At 40.8% G+C, this 16,723-nt stretch overlaps 1 protein-coding gene across 2 annotated transcripts in view; it reads left to right on the forward strand.

The window, feature by feature from the left end:
* Wee1 (WEE1 G2 checkpoint kinase) overlaps positions 1-15,850 on the forward strand; it is a 25,562-nt gene extending 9,712 nt beyond the window's left edge. The window contains exons 6-12 of one of the 2 annotated variants that reach the window (XM_031387844.1): positions 246-392; positions 3,922-4,017; positions 4,807-4,892; positions 8,806-8,976; positions 9,631-9,776; positions 10,765-10,856; positions 15,627-15,850. In XM_031387844.1, coding sequence (XP_031243704.1) covers positions 246-392; positions 3,922-4,017; positions 4,807-4,892; positions 8,806-8,976; positions 9,631-9,776; positions 10,765-10,856; positions 15,627-15,745 — 857 coding nt within the window. In that variant the 3' untranslated portion in view covers positions 15,746-15,850. Of the gene's footprint in view, positions 1-245; positions 393-3,921; positions 4,018-4,806; positions 4,893-8,805; positions 8,977-9,630; positions 9,777-10,764; positions 12,162-15,626 lie in introns of those variants that run through there. The other variant, XM_031387845.1, reaches the window with a different exon arrangement.
* Positions 15,851-16,723: the final 873 nt, after the last annotated feature.

Genomic DNA, 16,723 nt, shown 5'->3' on the forward strand with positions numbered 1-16,723 from the left:
ACTCAGAAATCCACCTGCCTCTGTCTCCCAAGTGCTGGGATTAAAGGTGTGTGCCACCACTGCCCAGCTTTAAGTTGTATTTTCTATAATTGCAAATATATTTCATACTAAAACAATTAAATAAAAGTTGATATCCCAAGAAAGTTGAACTGAGAAATTGTAATATCATTTTCTGGGTGCAGAATTGCAGTTGTTCAGGATAGAGAGAAGAGAAAATAAAATGTTAATTTTGCTGTCTCTATCAGGTGGGAGTTTAGCTGATGCTATAAGTGAGAACTACAGAGTCATGAGCTACTTTACTGAAGTAGAGCTGAAGGATCTCCTTTTGCAAGTTGGCCGGGGCTTGAGATACATACATTCAATGTCTTTGGTTCACATGGATATAAAACCTAGTAAGTATTACAGGTGCTTTGGCTGTGTTGTTTGGGACCTGGATATAGGAAATAACTATTTCACTGTAACAATGCAAAAAGTCTTACTACTTTTTATTGATTACTTGCTAGTGTTTTATGATGGGAGTATTAGAGCACCCTGACACTGGCCCAAGTCTTTCATAGTTTATCTGTTTACATTGGTATCTGTTTCAGGACCATGCTGTACATCTGGTTATATCATTACCCTTTTCAGATTTTTTTTTTAATTTTATCTTGCTACTTTTTCTTTTCTTTAATATTTTATGTTCTTTGGTTGTTTTGCCTATATATATATGGCTGTGTAAACATGTTATAAGCCCTGAAACTGGAGTTACAGGCAGGTGTGAGCTGCCATGTGGGTGCTGGGAATTGAACTCTGGTCCTCTGGAAGAACAGCCAGTACTCTTTTTTTTTTTTTTTTTTTGGGTTTTTCGAGACAGGGTTTCTCTGTATAGTCCTGGAACTCACTCTGTAGACTATGCTGGCCTCGAACTCAGAAATCCGCCTGCCTCTGCCTCCCAAGTGCTGGGATTAAAGGCATGTGCCACCAGTCCCAGGCTCCTACTTCTTAAAAATGGTAGGCTTAATCCTACAGATAACTGGTTGCTTTCTTGTATTTTTACCTTCTGCTTTCCATATGCTTCCTAAAGTTAGAAGGGTTAATGAATTCAAACTAATTCTAGCAGTCAAGGTGCTTTTCTTATTTGAAAACAAAAACCAACCACCAACACAACAACAAAGCTAACGAATTAATTACCTGGGTATGGTGGTACACTCTCAATTCTAGCACTCAGGAGGCAGAAGCAGGTGGATCTGTGAATATGAGGTCTGCCTGGTCTACAAAGCAACAAAGAAAGTTCCAGTACAGCCTGCAAAAGTAACTTTTATTTTCCTGATGTAATTTTTGTTTCTGAGGCTTACTGCTTCTGTCTGCTATCCTAGGCCTAGTCCTGGAAGCTTCTAGCCTCTGTACAATCTTATCTAGGCCTAGAGTGTTTTTCGCCTCTGAGACTTGATGCTGAGTAAGCTCACCCTTTCCTAATTAGTTCTTTTTTTTTATCTTTGGCTAGTTGGTTCAAGTCAACTGTTCTGGCTCAAAATCCTCTCCAAACTGACTGATTGAAGCTGGTGCCTCTCTCTTGGCCTGAATTGCTGTACTTGGCCTCATACTAACTTTGGCAATATGTTCTAATCTTCTGTCTTCTCATTCATTCTCTGGCTCGTTCTGTCTTCACCTGTGTCTAGCTTGTTCTTTTTCTGCAACCTGTCTCTGTAAGACTGTCCCAGTAAAATTGTTTTCTCTTGTTCTTTTCTGCAATACTCTCTTAAATAGCTTCCCTTTTCTCTTTGGAGAGTTGGGCATATCCTGTTTTGTCCAATCTTTCTCTGATTTGTCACTTTATCTGCCACTCAGTTAGACATTACTTTCAAACATGGGTGCTTCCTTCTACAAAGTAACTTTACCTTCATTGTTTGGTAAGGGCATGCCTATATTCCAATTAAAGGTGCATGCTAAGGGCTGAGCCACATCACAACTAGAAGTCAGGGGTTTTTTGGTTTGTTTGTTTTGTCTTTAAGACAGGGTTCACAGTGTGATCAAATACCTTGCAACAACAAAGAGAAACTCTGTCCTGAAAACAAAACAAAAAAGCATTCCCAGGGCATACAGCCTGGTCTTTACCCCTTGAAGTTGTTATTCTCATTAAGATTGGTATAGAATGTAATAGTCTGCAGTTTTTAAGACTTTATGGATTTTGTTGTTGTTTTGTTTTGAGGTTTTTTTGTTTTGGTTTGGTTTTTTTGAGACAGGGTTTCTCTGAGTCCTGGAACTCACTCTGTATAGACCAGACTGGCCTCGAACTCAGAGGTCTGCTTCTTCTGTCTTCCAAGTGCTAGAATTAAAGGTTGTGCTGCCACCACCACTCGGCATGTCAATAATCTTTTACAACCTGGCAATAGTTGGTATTCTCCTTTCATCATGTAGATTTTGGGGATTAAACTCAAGATTGTCAGGCTTGGCAGCAAATGCCTTTACTTTTAGAGTCATCTTACCAGCTTTATGGATGACTTTTTTATTTTTTTAAAGATTTATATATTACTATATGTAAGTACACTGTAGTTGTCTTCAGACATACCAAAAGAGGGCATCGGATCTCATTACAGGTGGTTGTGAGCCACCGTGTGGTTGCTGGGATTTGAACTCAGGACCTTTGGAAGAGCAATCAGAGCTCCTAATCGCTGAGCCATCTCTCTAGCCCCCTGGATGACTTTTTTAAAAAGATTTATTTATTTATATTATATATGTGAGTACATTGTTGTCATCAGACACACCAGACGAGGGCATTAGATTCTATTACAGATGGTTGTGAGCCACCATGTGGTTGTCAGGAGTTGAATTCATGACTTTCAGAAAAGCAGTCAGTGCTCTTAGCCATCTCTCCAGACTCTATCCCCCCCCTCTTTTTTTAAAAAAAGATTTATTTATTTTACATATGTATGGATTTTTTGTTTTGTTTGTTTTTTCAAGACAGGGTTTCTCTTTGTAGCCCTAGCTGTTCTGGAACTCACTCTACAGACCAGGCTGGTCTCGAACCCAGAAATCTGCCTGTCTCTGCCTCCCAAGTGCTGGGATTAAAGGTGTGCACTACCACTGCCCAGCGGTATGGATGATTTTTATATTTGGCCTTGTGTAGGCATAAATTTTTTGCAACCTGCTTTTAAGAAGGGTTCAGCCTCTCCTCTAGCCCACCACCTAGCAGAGGTAGTAGAAGAGGAGCTGGAGAGATGGCTCAGTGGTTAAGAGCATTGACTGGCTCTTCGAAAGTTCAATTCTCAGCAAATAGATGGTGGCTCACAACCATCTGTAATGGGATCTGATGCCCTTTTCTGGTGTGTCTGAAGACAACAACAATGTATTCACATATATAAAATACATCTTTTTTAAGAAAAAATAGTGGAAGAAAAAAGTCATTAGGATATGGGGGAAGTTGACCTGTATAACAATAGTTCTTTGGGAGGCAAGCTTGATCTTCTTTTTCAGCAATTCAGTCCCATAGCAAACACTAAATATGACTCAGCAGCTGCAAACAAGTCCTCTAGTCAGGCAGACCCCAGGCATGAACTAGCAGCTACAGTCCAGTCTTTTCAGCAGGCAGATACCAGGCATGAATGTCAGCTGGCCTAAGGCAAGGCCACAGAAGCAGCAAGCTACCCCAGGAACTGCACAAGCAGTTCTTGGTGAGTTTCTCTCAATGGCAGTGTTACTCACAAGTTGAGCTCAACAACTCTGTGTAAGGCGAACCAATACACCAGTGTTATCTCCCACTGCCATATTTATACTCCTGGTCATATTTATACTCCATAACAGGTATTTCTACATGTTTGCTTTAGCAAGATCCTTTCACTTGTGTGCCCAAGCAAAACATCATTTGACATAACTCACTTTCCAAAGAAGTAGAAGTTTCCACTTCAGCCTTGTTTGTTATATATAGTTATTTTTTTTCAACAGGTAATATTTTTATATCTCGAACCTCAATCCCAAATGCTGTCTCTGAGGAAGGAGATGAAGATGACTGGATATCCAACAAAGTTATGTTTAAAATAGGTAAAACTATTTTGTTTAACTATTAGGATAACTGTTAAAATTAAGAAGGGGGTGGCTAGGGGTTGGGTGTATGCATAGGTGTAGTGTGGGTGTGGTGGGAAAGACTGTGCGATAGCACGTGTGGATGTTAGAAGACAGGCTTGAGTGTTAGTTCTCATTCCTCCTTGTTCCAAGGTGGGGTCTTCTGTTTGTTGTGTACTGCTTTGGATACCAGAGTAGGTGGTCTGTGATCCCCTGGGATTTTTCTGTCTCTAGCTACCATCTTGACGTTATTCTGGGTTTGCAGACATGTGTTCCTGTATTGGTTTTTACATAGGTTCTGGGGATATGAACTCTGGTCCTTACTCTTGTGAGGCAAGCATTTTATTCACTGAGACATTTCCATAATACCTTTTTGAGTGTTAGCCTCATATAAGTGCACCACTGGATACTTGGTGCCCAAAGAGGCCAGGAGAAGCATCAGATCCCCAGGAACTCAGTAACAAGTAGTTGTGAGCTACTGTGTGGGTACTGGGAACGGAACTTTGGTCCTTAGCAAGAGCATCAAGTGTTCTTGTCTGTGAGCCATCATCTCTCCAGCCCCTGTTTATATACTTTGAGACAGGATTTCGTGTATCCTAGGTATACATGTATCCCAGGTTTGCTTCCTTGAGCTTGTTGTGTAGCCCCAAAAGCTGAGAATTCCCCTGCCTCCACCATGGTTGGTTTATATGGTTATAGATACCAAGCCAGGGCTTTGCATGTTAGATAAGTTGTAACTGAACTACTGTACTTTTCTAATACCTCTAGGTGATCTTGGGCATGTAACAAGAATCTCTAGTCCTCAAGTTGAAGAAGGTGATAGTCGTTTTCTAGCAAATGAAGTTTTACAAGAGGTAATTTCTTCTTCCTTGGATTATAGTATTTGCTTCATATCAGTTGACAGAAGACTATTCTAATATGTTGAAAATTAAGTAACCAGTAGACTAAAAGTAAAAAGTCTAAACCTATCTAGGAGGGAGTCTTATGTGTTCCGGAGGATCTGGCACCCTGGCACAGAACACCAATGCACATAAAAAGAAGTAAATCTTTAAAAAAAAAAAAAATCACATTTCCATTGACCTAGAGTTTTTAGTCCCAGAAGTTTTTCTATGAAAATGATTATGTATACATAGAGAACATTGAAATGAAAGGTAAATTATGGCTTGTGTCACAAAATTTAACGTAGCCTCCTTGCTCTTCTCTCCATGCACATTGGTCTGCCTTATTGAATATATGCATGTGTGAAGTTTGCATTTCTGCAAGTACATTGTTTGCATATGCATCCCCAAAGGCTTGAGACTTGCTTCTGAATATATCATGGGCAACTGATAAAGCAGCATCTGTTTGTAGATCTGGTTTTTTTTCTTTTCTTTTTTTCTTTTTTGGTTTTTTGAGACAGGGTTTCTCTGTGTAGCCCTGGCTGTCCTGGAACTCACTCTGTAGACCAGGCTGACCTCGAACTCAGAAATCCACCTGCCTCTGTCTCCCAAGTGCTGGGATTAAAGGCATGCGCCACCACCACCTGGCTATAGATGTTTTTTATTATTAAATTATTTTATTTACATTTTCTAAATGTTCCTCCATTCCCAGTTCCCTCTCTCAAGTTCTTCACCCCATCCCCCCCTCTTTTTTGCTTCTGAGAGGGTGCTCTCTTACAACCCCACCCCCCAAGTCCCTACCAAGTATTCCCCTTCTCTGGGGCATCAAGTTTCTACAGGATTAGGCGCATCATCTTCCACTGAGGCTAGAAAAGGCAGTCTTCTGCTACATATATATGCCTAGGATGCTCTTTAGTTTGTGGCTTAGTCTCTGGAAGCTCTGAGGTGTCTGGGTTAGTTAATACTGTTGTTCTTCCTATGGGTTTGCCATCCCCTTCAGCTCCTTCAATCCTTCCTCTAATTCTTATATAGGGGATTCCCACCCTCAGTCTAATGGTTGGCTGTAAGTATCTACAGAAAGCTAGAAATAGAATAAGGGTGTGTGGGGGGGGTGCATATTCTATCCCCAGCAAGCATCAGATCACAGCAGCTTTGGCCATGTGACTCTAGCTTTAGAGTGAAAAATAGAAGGGACAACTAGGACAATTGATGCTGGTTAGCTGGAGCTAAGAAATTGTCGGTGTCAGAGTCCAGCATCACTGAGGTGAAATCTTCGGGAAGTGTTTTCTGAGAGCACTAAGAAGCTGTGTTCCAGCTGAGCAGTGGTGACACGCCTTTAATCAGCACTTGGGAGGCAGAGACAGGCAGATTTCTGAGTTACAGGACAGACAGGGCTACACAGAGAAACTCTCTCAAAAAACAAAAACAAAACAAAACAAAAAAAACCAAGCTCTTTCCAGAGATAGCCAAAGTTGTACCTCATGCTGCATCTGTACTTGGTAATGTATAAGAACTACCTAGTAATGTACTGGTTTTGAAGGCATGAAGGGGTCATGAAGAGCAGCACAGTGAGAGGCCATGGAAGGCCATTGGTGAAGGTGCAGTCTCAGTTGCAGTTGATGGCCCAGGACTGAAGAGTTCATGCAAAGGATTTGAGGCTGGGCACCATAAAGAGAGCCTATGAGAAGCTATTGGTGAAGACTAGTTGCAGTGGAAGACTCCAGTGTATTGGAGATGTCAGAACCATGGGATGGTCACCAAGAACAGCAACAGTGGAGTGGAGTCAACCAGAGCCTAAAGTGCTACAGAGGGCAAAGCTAGAGAAGTGATGTAAGCCTTTTGGTGGAGCCCAGAAGATCATATGTGAATCCCAGACATTGGAACAAGAAGTTTTAATGTTGAAGTTGTCTTAGAGACTGCAGAATGTTCAAGATGCCAGAGTAGTTGTCCAATACCTGCTGAAGAAAGCTGCTAAGAGGAAATAGAACCAGCTCAGGAGAAAGAAGTTTATTGCAGTTAACAAAGATGAGAAAGGAGCGATGTGAAGACCACTTTGACATCAGACATGACAATGCAGAGTTTGGAGTTTGCCTAGTTGGTTTCCTGTTTTACTCTGAACTTTGGACTTTTAACATTGTTGACTACTATAGATTATGGGAACTTTGGAAGTTGGTCTAAATGGTTTTTTTTGTTTGTTTTGTTTTGTTTTTTAATTATGCTGTGGATAGGTAAGGCCCCCATAGACTTATGTGTTTGAACATGCCTATGAGGGCCAAGGAGTAGAATGTAGTAGTTTGAATATGGTTGGCCCAGGGAGTGACACTATTTAGAGGTGTGGCCTTATTGAAGGAAGTGTGTCACTGAGGGTTTTGGCTTTAAGACTCTCCTCCTAACCACGAGATAGTCAGTTTCCTTCTAGCAGCCTTCAGATGAAGATGTAGAACTTTCTGCCTGTACCATGCCTGCTCCCCATCTTGATAAAAATGGACTGAACTTCTGAACCTATAAGCTAGCCCTAATTAAATGGCTACAAGTTACCTTGGTCATGATTATCTCTTCACAGCAGTAAAACACTTAGACACTAACCCTGAGCCCGGTGGTGGTGGTGCACGCCTTTAATCCTAGCACTTGGGAGGCAGAGGCAGGCAGATTTCTGAGTTTGAGTACAGCCAGGGCTATACAGAGAAACCCTGTCTCAAAAAAACAAACAAACAAACAAAAAAAACCCACTAACCCTACTAATCTGATAGAGGGCTAATATCCAAAATATACAAAGTACTCAAGAAGTTTAGACTCTAAAAATGAAATAACCCAATTCCATACTGGTGCAATAACTCTGGAAATAACTCTGGTGATCCTGAGAAAACTGGAAATAGTATTGCCCACTCCTGGGCAAATACCCTAAAGAAGAGACAATTAGACAGCATTATAGTATGACCCCACAATACCACAAAGATATGTGTTCATAGCACTCCACTATGTTCATAGTAGCCTTATCTATAATAGCCAGAAACTGCTAACAACCCAGATATTCCTCAACCAAAGAATGGATACAGAAAATGTGGTTTATTTACACAATGGAATAATGTTCACTATTAAAAATGAGGACATCGGCTGGAGAGATGGCTCAGTGATTAAGATCACTGATTGCTCTTCCAAAGGCCCTGAGTTCAAATTCCAACAACCACATGGCTCACAACTATCCGTAACAAAATCTGACGCCCTCTTCTGGAGTGTCTGAAGACAGCTACAGTGTACTTACATATAATAATAAATGTCTTTTTTAAAAAAATGAAGACATCATGAATTTGGCAGTGACCAAGTCAACTCAGTCAATCATCTGGTTCTCGAGAGAGGGAGGATTAAAGAAAGAAGAGACAATTAGACAACATTATAATATGAACCCAGCAAGGGTTAAGGTGGGTTTACCTTTTTTTCGGTCTGCTTTTATACCATTCTAGGTACATGCAAAGAATAAGGTCATTTCTAGGTCAAAGTAGTCAACAAGACATAAACAAAGGTCCCATGGTACTCAGGGACTTGTCAAAATGATCAGGATGTCGGGTTTTACTTCCTTATCCTAGCCCAATGTCAAATTCTTGCCAATATCCTTGAAGGGGCACCAAGAGCTCTCCACATTGCAGGCAGAACTAAAAAATATTTTACTCAAAAGGACATTATAAGTCTATACTTAACCCCTCCCACTGTATATTATTTGTAGTTTCTTCATCTTCCTAGATTTAGCAGCTTATTTTCTGAATAGATGCTTAAATGTGGCATTCAAAAGTGTTTTTTTTTTTTTTTTTTTTTTTTAAACAGGGACCATCATCAGTGTGCAATCTGTTATTTGGGCTATTACCTTAATTTTTTTTTCTTTTAAATCTTACAGAACTATAGCCATCTACCGAAAGCAGATATTTTTGCTCTTGCTCTCACAGTCGTATGTGCTGCTGGTGCTGAACCCCTTCCCAGAAATGGAGACCAGTGGCATGAAATTCGGCAGGGTCGATTACCTCGGATTCCACAAGTGCTTTCCCAGGAGTTGACAGAGTTGCTCAAAGTGAGTGTTATACATATGAAGTGCTTGCTCTTGTGCGCTCGCTCTCTCTCTCTCTTTCTCTCTTTCTTTTGGTTTTTTGAGACAGGGTTTCTCTGTGTAGCCCTGGCTGTCCTGGAACTCACTCTGTAGACCAGGCTGTCCTGGAACTCAGAAATCCCCCTCCCTGCCTCTGCCTCCCAAGTGCTGGGATCAAAGGCATGCGCCACCACACTGCCCAGCATGAAGTGCTTTATTAACACCTCAGTATTTTACTAAGTAGGTTTTTTGTCTGTTTATGTTTCTGTTTTTTCCTTTTTCTTTTTAAGATTTATTTATTTATTTTATGTATGTAAGTATACTGTAGCTGTCTTCAGACACTCCAGAAGAGGATGTCAGATCTTGTTATGGGTGGTTGTGAGCCACCATGTGATTGCTGGGAATTGAACCCATCACCTCTGAAAGAGCAGTCAGTGCTCTTAACCACTGAGCCATCTTTCCAGCCCCTGTTTTTTCTTTTTTTGAGACAGGTTCTCTATGTAGCTCTGCCTATTTTGGGAACTTGGCTCTGAAGACCAGACTGACCTCTGCCTCCAGAGTGCTGGGATTAAAGGTGTGCACCATCACATGTGGCTGTAAGTAGTAGTTTCTAACCACTATTTTGCTTTTGTTTTTTAGGTTATGATTCATCCTGATCCAGAGAGAAGGCCTTCAGCAATGGTGCTGGTGAAGCATTCAGTGTTGTTGTCTGCATCTAGAAAGAGCGCAGAGCAGTTACGAATAGAATTGAATGCTGAAAAATTCAAAAATTCTCTTTTGCAGAAGTAAGGAGGGTTTTTAATAATTAATTTATATTTTTTACTCTGCCTTTCTGGTTGATGCTCAGATTTTAAGAGAGCTGGTTGCAAAGATAACGTTCATCAAAAAAATTTTATTTGTATGATTGGTATGCATATGTGTATGCATCTCTACAGGAACTGAGGGTGAATATCAGATGTCTTCCTCTCTCCACCTTACCCTTCCTATTTAAGACAAGGATTCTCTGTGTAGACCAGGCTTGCCTCAGAGATCTGCCTGCCTCTAGCTCTGTGATCAAGTGTGTGCACCACGACATCAGTTTTCTAGATAGGGTCTCTCACTGAGCCTTGAGCTTGCCAATTCAGCTAGGTTGGCTGTCTGGGCAAGCCCTCAGCATTTCCTGTCTGCTTCCTAACTCTAAGATTACAGGCATGTGCTGCCACACTCACACTGCATCTCACCTCATTGCTGAAAACCGTATCTATGGCTCTACTACTGAGCTAAATCCTCAACCCCACCCTGCTTTCTGGGTGGGTGCTGGGGGTCCTCATACTTTTATAGCAAGCACCTTACCTACTAAGCTATCTTCTCATTCCTGTTTTGTTTATCTTTTCAAATTATATTTCATTTATTTTTTGGGTATATGTGCACATGTTTTTTGATCTTACGGTATGAATTCTTGCCATCAAACTCAGGTTGTCAGGCTTTGTGGCACGTATTCTCACTGATCAATCTTTTCACCAGCCCTGGGTGTGTTATATACCCTTATAATGCATCCCAGAACCATTGCCTGCAATGGATTGGCCCTTTCCGCTCCAGTCACTAGTTAAGAAACAGGTTTGCCTACAGCCTGACCTTGTAGAGGCATTTTCTCAATTTTGGCTCCCTCTCTCTGATGACTATAGTTTGTGTCAAATTGACTTAAAACTAGTTCAGTTTGTATTTGGTCTCTTAGACTCTTTCCATAGAATTAATGCATTAGGTAAATTAAAGTCTTGCTTCCTCTTTTTGTAGAGAACTCAAGAAAGCCCAAATGGCAGCCAAAGTTGCAGCAGAGGAACGGGCGCTCTTCACAGATCGGATGGCCACTAGATCCACCACCCAGAGTAATAGAACTTCTCGACTTATTGGAAAGAAAATGAACCGCTCTGTCAGCCTTACTATATACTGAACTGCTCACATTCCCCAGCCCTTCCCACCTCAAAGGAAAAAAAACTGTGACAAGAGGAAGCTAGGTTGAAATCACTGCTAGAATCCACTTTGTGATTACTTTTCCCATTGGTATCAGTAGTTTTCCTAGCCTTTTATGACTTGTGAATTACAGTTGAGAGCTGTCTTGGCTCTGTCAGGCTTTTGTCTCATCTTCCCGTCTGTTTCATGTAGGATATCAGTCACTGTTGGATGTTCCAGCACCCTTTGTGGGGTGCGCCACTGTGGTGGTGTGCTGCTTATCATTCACTATTGCAGTGTGAGGAAAGGTGTCTTTCCTTGTTATGACCTGTAGAAAGGACTCCAGGGCTTTACTGCGAACATCCTCTCCCTTCAAAAAGGGAAATGCTCAGAGACTCAGTACTACTCAGCCTCCAATGTACCTGTGTCAATCTTACGTTTCTTTTTTTCTATGTGAATTATACTTGTATATCCAACTGGGAGCACTTTAGGCATCATGTGCACCATGGGATGGTCATTCTGTGGAAGCCTTGCCTTGTGAATTTGCTGCTATTTTAGTTTCCTCTTGCTGTAAAACTAGCATTAAACAATCATTGTTGTTAATAGGCTTTCTTTCAAAACAATTATGTGAAATATGTAGCTGCTCTTCATGAAAAGCAGCTTTGCATCTTTTTCTTTGGACTTTGAAGCTAGTGCATTGGAAAAAGTGCACCTACCCCCTCCCTGTTTGAATGCTGTATTAATGTAGTGTAATTATTACTGGTTTTGTAAATTTTTCTTATAATGTCCTCTGACTTTAAAACATGTTCCTTCTTCCTGTCAAGTCTTGTACTTGGTTGTATGGTTAGCCTATTTTAAATGTTTTTTGCCCAGTTTCTCTTCAATATTTGTGTATATAAACTGATCTTGGTAATACTGTACATAGCTGTTTAAAATACCAGAATGACTATTCCCAAGTTTTTCACAAAATATATTTTACCTGTGAATAGCCATTTGACTAACAATGTTTGGCTAGTAGATGTTGCCCTCCAAAAGGGGGAAATGTCTCACTTGTTTTCCTATTAACTTTGGTCTGAAACACATTTGCACTTGTCTGTTTGACTTGTGTCTTATTAACATTGTCTGGTGTATTAAAAGTCATTCTGTGCTTACCTTAATTGTCTTAATCTTCACGGTGCCTGTTTTCTACTTTATAGCCCCTCACTCCTCATTACAGAATGTGGATAAATATATATAACTTGCTAAGAGCAGAGTGCACTTCCTCTTTGTTGCTGGTTCCTTGAGATAGGTTCTCACCTTATAGTCCAGGGTGCCTTGAAACTCCAATACCTAGTTTGATGGAATATGGGACCTTAATGATGTGCTTTAGTCCATCTTGGTATATCTTGAGATCCCATGAAAGTTTTATTATAATTTTGTTGTTATAATATAAATAACTAGTCTGTGTCACAGAAAAGCTTACAGTGTTAAGAAGCTGGCTTGTGTGTACATTTATACAACCCAGGCCTTGCCCTTGCTGAGCACTCCTAAACATCCAACCCAACATACTTTTATTTTAAAGATTTATTTGTATTTATGTTTTGTGTATACCATGTGTGTACCTGGTACCTGTGGACATCAGAAGAGGGCATCAGATTTCACTGACTTGAAATTACAAGTGATTGTGAGATACCATGTTGCTTCTGGAAACAGAACATGGGTCCTCTGCAAGAGTACTAAGTGGTCTTAATTGCTGAGCCATCTCTTCAGCTATTTTTGATATTTAAGAAAAACTTTATATGGAAGGTTCTGGTGAGATAACTCAGCAGTTATCTGATGGCTCTTCCAGAGGACCTGGGTTCAATTCCCACACCCACATGTCAGTTTACACCTGTAACTCCATACACCCTCACACAAACATATATAAAGTCAAACACCAATGCACATAAGTAAATAAAATAAAAAATTATTTGGGTAGTGGTACATTCCTTTAATCCCAAAACTCAGGAGGCCATTCTGGTCTACACAGAGTTCTAGGACAGTCAAAGAAACCCTGTCCCTCAAAAGGCCAAAATTTAAAGGGAGAAAGAAAGCTTAAACCATCTGAAAGTAAGGTATTTTTTCTTGAGTCATTTTTATCTGTTAACAGAAATAGTTTGGGGAGCTGGCAAGATAGCTCAGTATATAGTGTTTGCAATCAAATGTCGTGACCTTATTTCAATCCCTCAGATCCACATGGTAGAAGAGAACTGGCTCACAGTTCTGTGACCTTCACCTGTGCATGACCTGTCACGTGTTTATGGGCACTGTCTTAGTTAGGAATTTGATGTGAACAGACACCATGACCAACATTTAATTGGGGTTGCTTATAGGTTCAGTCCATTATCATCAGGGTGGGAGTATGGCAGCATCCTGGTAGGCATGGTACACGGGTAGCTGAGAGTTCTACATCTTCATCTGAAGGCTGCTAGCCGAATACTTGATCCCAGGCACCTATGACAAGGGTATTAAAGCCCACACCCCTGAACAGTGCCACTCCCTGGGCCAAGCATATAGAAATCATTACAGGCACACTAATCATTTTTAAAATTACATCTAATGAGAGATTACTCAGCAGTTAGGAGTACTTTCGTTCTTGCAGAGGACTGGGGTTCATGGAAGCTCACAATTTTCTGTAACTCCAGAAACATGGCATCTAATGCCTTCTTCTGTTCTATAGCCACCAGGTGCACACATAGTGTACATACATGTGTGTGTGCAAAACACTCAGTAATTTGTATGATTATTTTGATTGCATGTATTTACATTGTGTGCGTGCTTGATTCCTGTGGAAACCAGAAGAGGGTATCAGATATCCTGGAATTTAAGTTACAGGTGGATGTGAACTACCATGTGTAGTGCTAGGAATCAAACCCAGGCCCTCTGCAAGAGCAATAAATGTTCTTAACCAAGGACCCATGTTTCTAGCATGGAGGTCGGAGTGCTGCCTGCAGGAGTCAGCATGCTCCCTCTATCATGTGGGTCCTGGAAATTGCTCTTAGGTCTCTCGGCTTGGCCTTTACCCACTGAAACAGTCCCAGGAAGAGCAATTTTCAAGCTTTAAGTTTTGTTTTGTTTAATATATTTTGTTCCATAGGTCAAGAAATTATGGAATTAACAAAGTTGCTAGGCTGGATCAAAGACCTGAGTTCAATCCTAGAACTCTCATGAAAAAGCCAAGCATGATGATGGGTTCTTGGGGCTTGCTGGCCAAGCTTGCCTAGGTGTCTTAGAAATCTTCAGGCCAGCCGGGCGGTGGTTGCATACGCCTTTAATCCCAGCACTTGGGAGGCAGAGGCAGGCAGATTTCTGAATTCGAGGCCAGCCTGGTCTATAGAGTGAGTTCCAGGACAGCCAGGGCTACACAGAGAAACCCTGTCTCGAAAAAACAAACAAACAAAAAAGAAATCTTCAGGCTAGTGAGAAACTTCCATCTTCAAAATCATGGTCAATGTTACCAAAGAGATGACAGCTCTGACAGTTCAAGTTGTCTCATTGCAACATGCACACAAGTGTGCACAAACATACCACACACACACACACACACACACACACAGACAGAGAAGGTTGGGGGTGGGGGAATTTGCCTATCAGGAATATCAGATATTCCAATGGTTAAGATCTCTTGCTGCACTTACAGAAGATCTGAGTTCAATTCTAGTATTCATTCATATCAGGTGGCCCACAACTGCCTGTAACTCCAGTGCTCAGGGATGACTTTTCTGGTCTCTGGATAACAGAAATGCATTATATCTTTAAAACAAAAAGCCCAAACTCACCCTAAACTAAAAGTAAAAAAAAATTTTTGTTGGTTTTTGTTTTGTTTTGAGACAGGGTTTCTCTGTGTAGCCCTGGCTATCCTGGAACTCACTCTGTAGACCAGGCTGGTCTCGAACTCAGAAATCCAACTGCCTCTGCCTCCCAAGTGCTGGGATCAAAGGCATACGCCACCACTGCCCAGCCAAAACTAAAAATTTTAACATAGTTTTAATGTGCCTGAGTCTCTGACTAGATAAGTGAAGGATCTGAGGTGAAAGCAAGGGTATGAGATATCTGGGCACTGGAATTACAGTTATGAGACACCTGATGTGGGCATAGTGTTGGGAAGTGAACCATCCTCTCCAAAAACAGGATGTGCTCTTAATCTCTTTAACCCCTAATTGTGAACTTGTTTTTGGCTGTCCTGGAACTCACTCTGTAAACTAGACTGCCCTCAACTCAGAGATCTGCCTGCCTCTGCTTCCCAAGTGCTGTGATCAAAGGCATGCGCTGCCACCTTCACCTGGCCTGTGTGTGAACTTTACAAGCAATTTGTGACCCAGTTAAAGCCTTTGAGGAAGAGGATTCATGACAAAGGTTTTAGAAGTGTTTTGGATATTGTGATAATCTTAAGTGAAGCCTGGGACTAGCACCATAGTGAGTGGGTCTTTCCACTCAAACCTGTTAGCAATGTTAGAAGTTTCTTAAAAACAGTTGATTTCTATTTTAAATGAATAAATAAATAAATAAATAAATAAATAAATAAATAAATAAATAAATGAAAGATTATGTCATCATTGGAACTGTCCCTCTCCCAACATTTAGCATTCAACAGCTTTGGAGAAGCACTGACCTGAACATCTTTGAACTTCTTCTTCTTTTTTTGTTTTTGTTTTTGTTTTTTGTTTGTTTGTTTGTTTTTGTGGCAGATGTTGCTAATTTTCAATGCAGTTCAAAGGTCTGTGGAGTAAGGAGAAATAACTGTGTATGCTCTAGGAAGATTTACAAGGAAAAGATGACATGTTCTGTCGAAACTTCATTAAGCTAAGAATCTGGGAGACCTCAGCTATTCCAGCCTTCAAAAAGAATTACCTGGAAGAAACAGAATTCGTGTTGTTTAGTTGTATGTAGCTAATAAATATTTCAAAGAGCATTTATTTGTTTTGAGTGCTGACATCCTTATGGCATGGAATGGGTTCAGGGTGCAATAATTTTGGATGATTTCCATGCAAAGGGGTCATCTTTGTGAAGGCAAAAATATAGAGAGGCTCAGGCTGGAGAGATGGCTTAGCAGTTAAGGGGACTAAGTCTGGTTCCCAGCTCAACATTGGGCAGTTGATGACCTGTTAACTACAGCTCCAGGTCTCTGATGCCCCCTATTGGCCTCCTTGGGCACTTACACATATAGACAAGCAGACAAACATATAAATTAAAATTTTAAATATATAGAGGTTCAAACCACTTAGGAATATGAACTAAATAAATAGAACTCCAACTCAGATATAGCTGTGCTTTCTCTGGATGTGTGAATGTTAATAATGAAGGAACAATCTGAGAATTAGGAAAACCAGGAGCCAATTAGTGTTGCAGGCCACAAAAGTTGGAAGGAGAAATTAATACAAAGAGGATTCAGAAATGACCCAAAGGTCCAAGAGAGTTATCTAAAGTTTATTAGATCTTTGATGAGCCAACACTTCCGGGCAGTAGGCTGGGTGTAAAGAGAAGATGATAGATGTAAACAGAGACAGGTCCACATTGTTTTCAATAACTATAGCTAAGGAAGGGCAAAGCAGGAAGGCTGTGAGCTAGTGGGGAGTCTATTGTGATCATCTCAATAGCTACCATGTAGTGCTTGACAAGCACACTCCTCATAAGAATTCAGTGACAAGCCACCATCCTAGAAAACAGTCACTCTGATCCACAAGAGATAAGATGAGCATCTCAGTTACACAGCTGTAGTGTCAGGACTCAGATTTAGAATGTTAGGTTGAAGCACTCAGCACAAATCAAGGTAAGTCCCGTGAAC

This window comes from Mastomys coucha, unplaced genomic scaffold (assembly GCF_008632895.1).
Source record: "Mastomys coucha isolate ucsf_1 unplaced genomic scaffold, UCSF_Mcou_1 pScaffold21, whole genome shotgun sequence".
Classification (NCBI taxonomy): domain Eukaryota; kingdom Metazoa; phylum Chordata; class Mammalia; order Rodentia; family Muridae; genus Mastomys; species Mastomys coucha.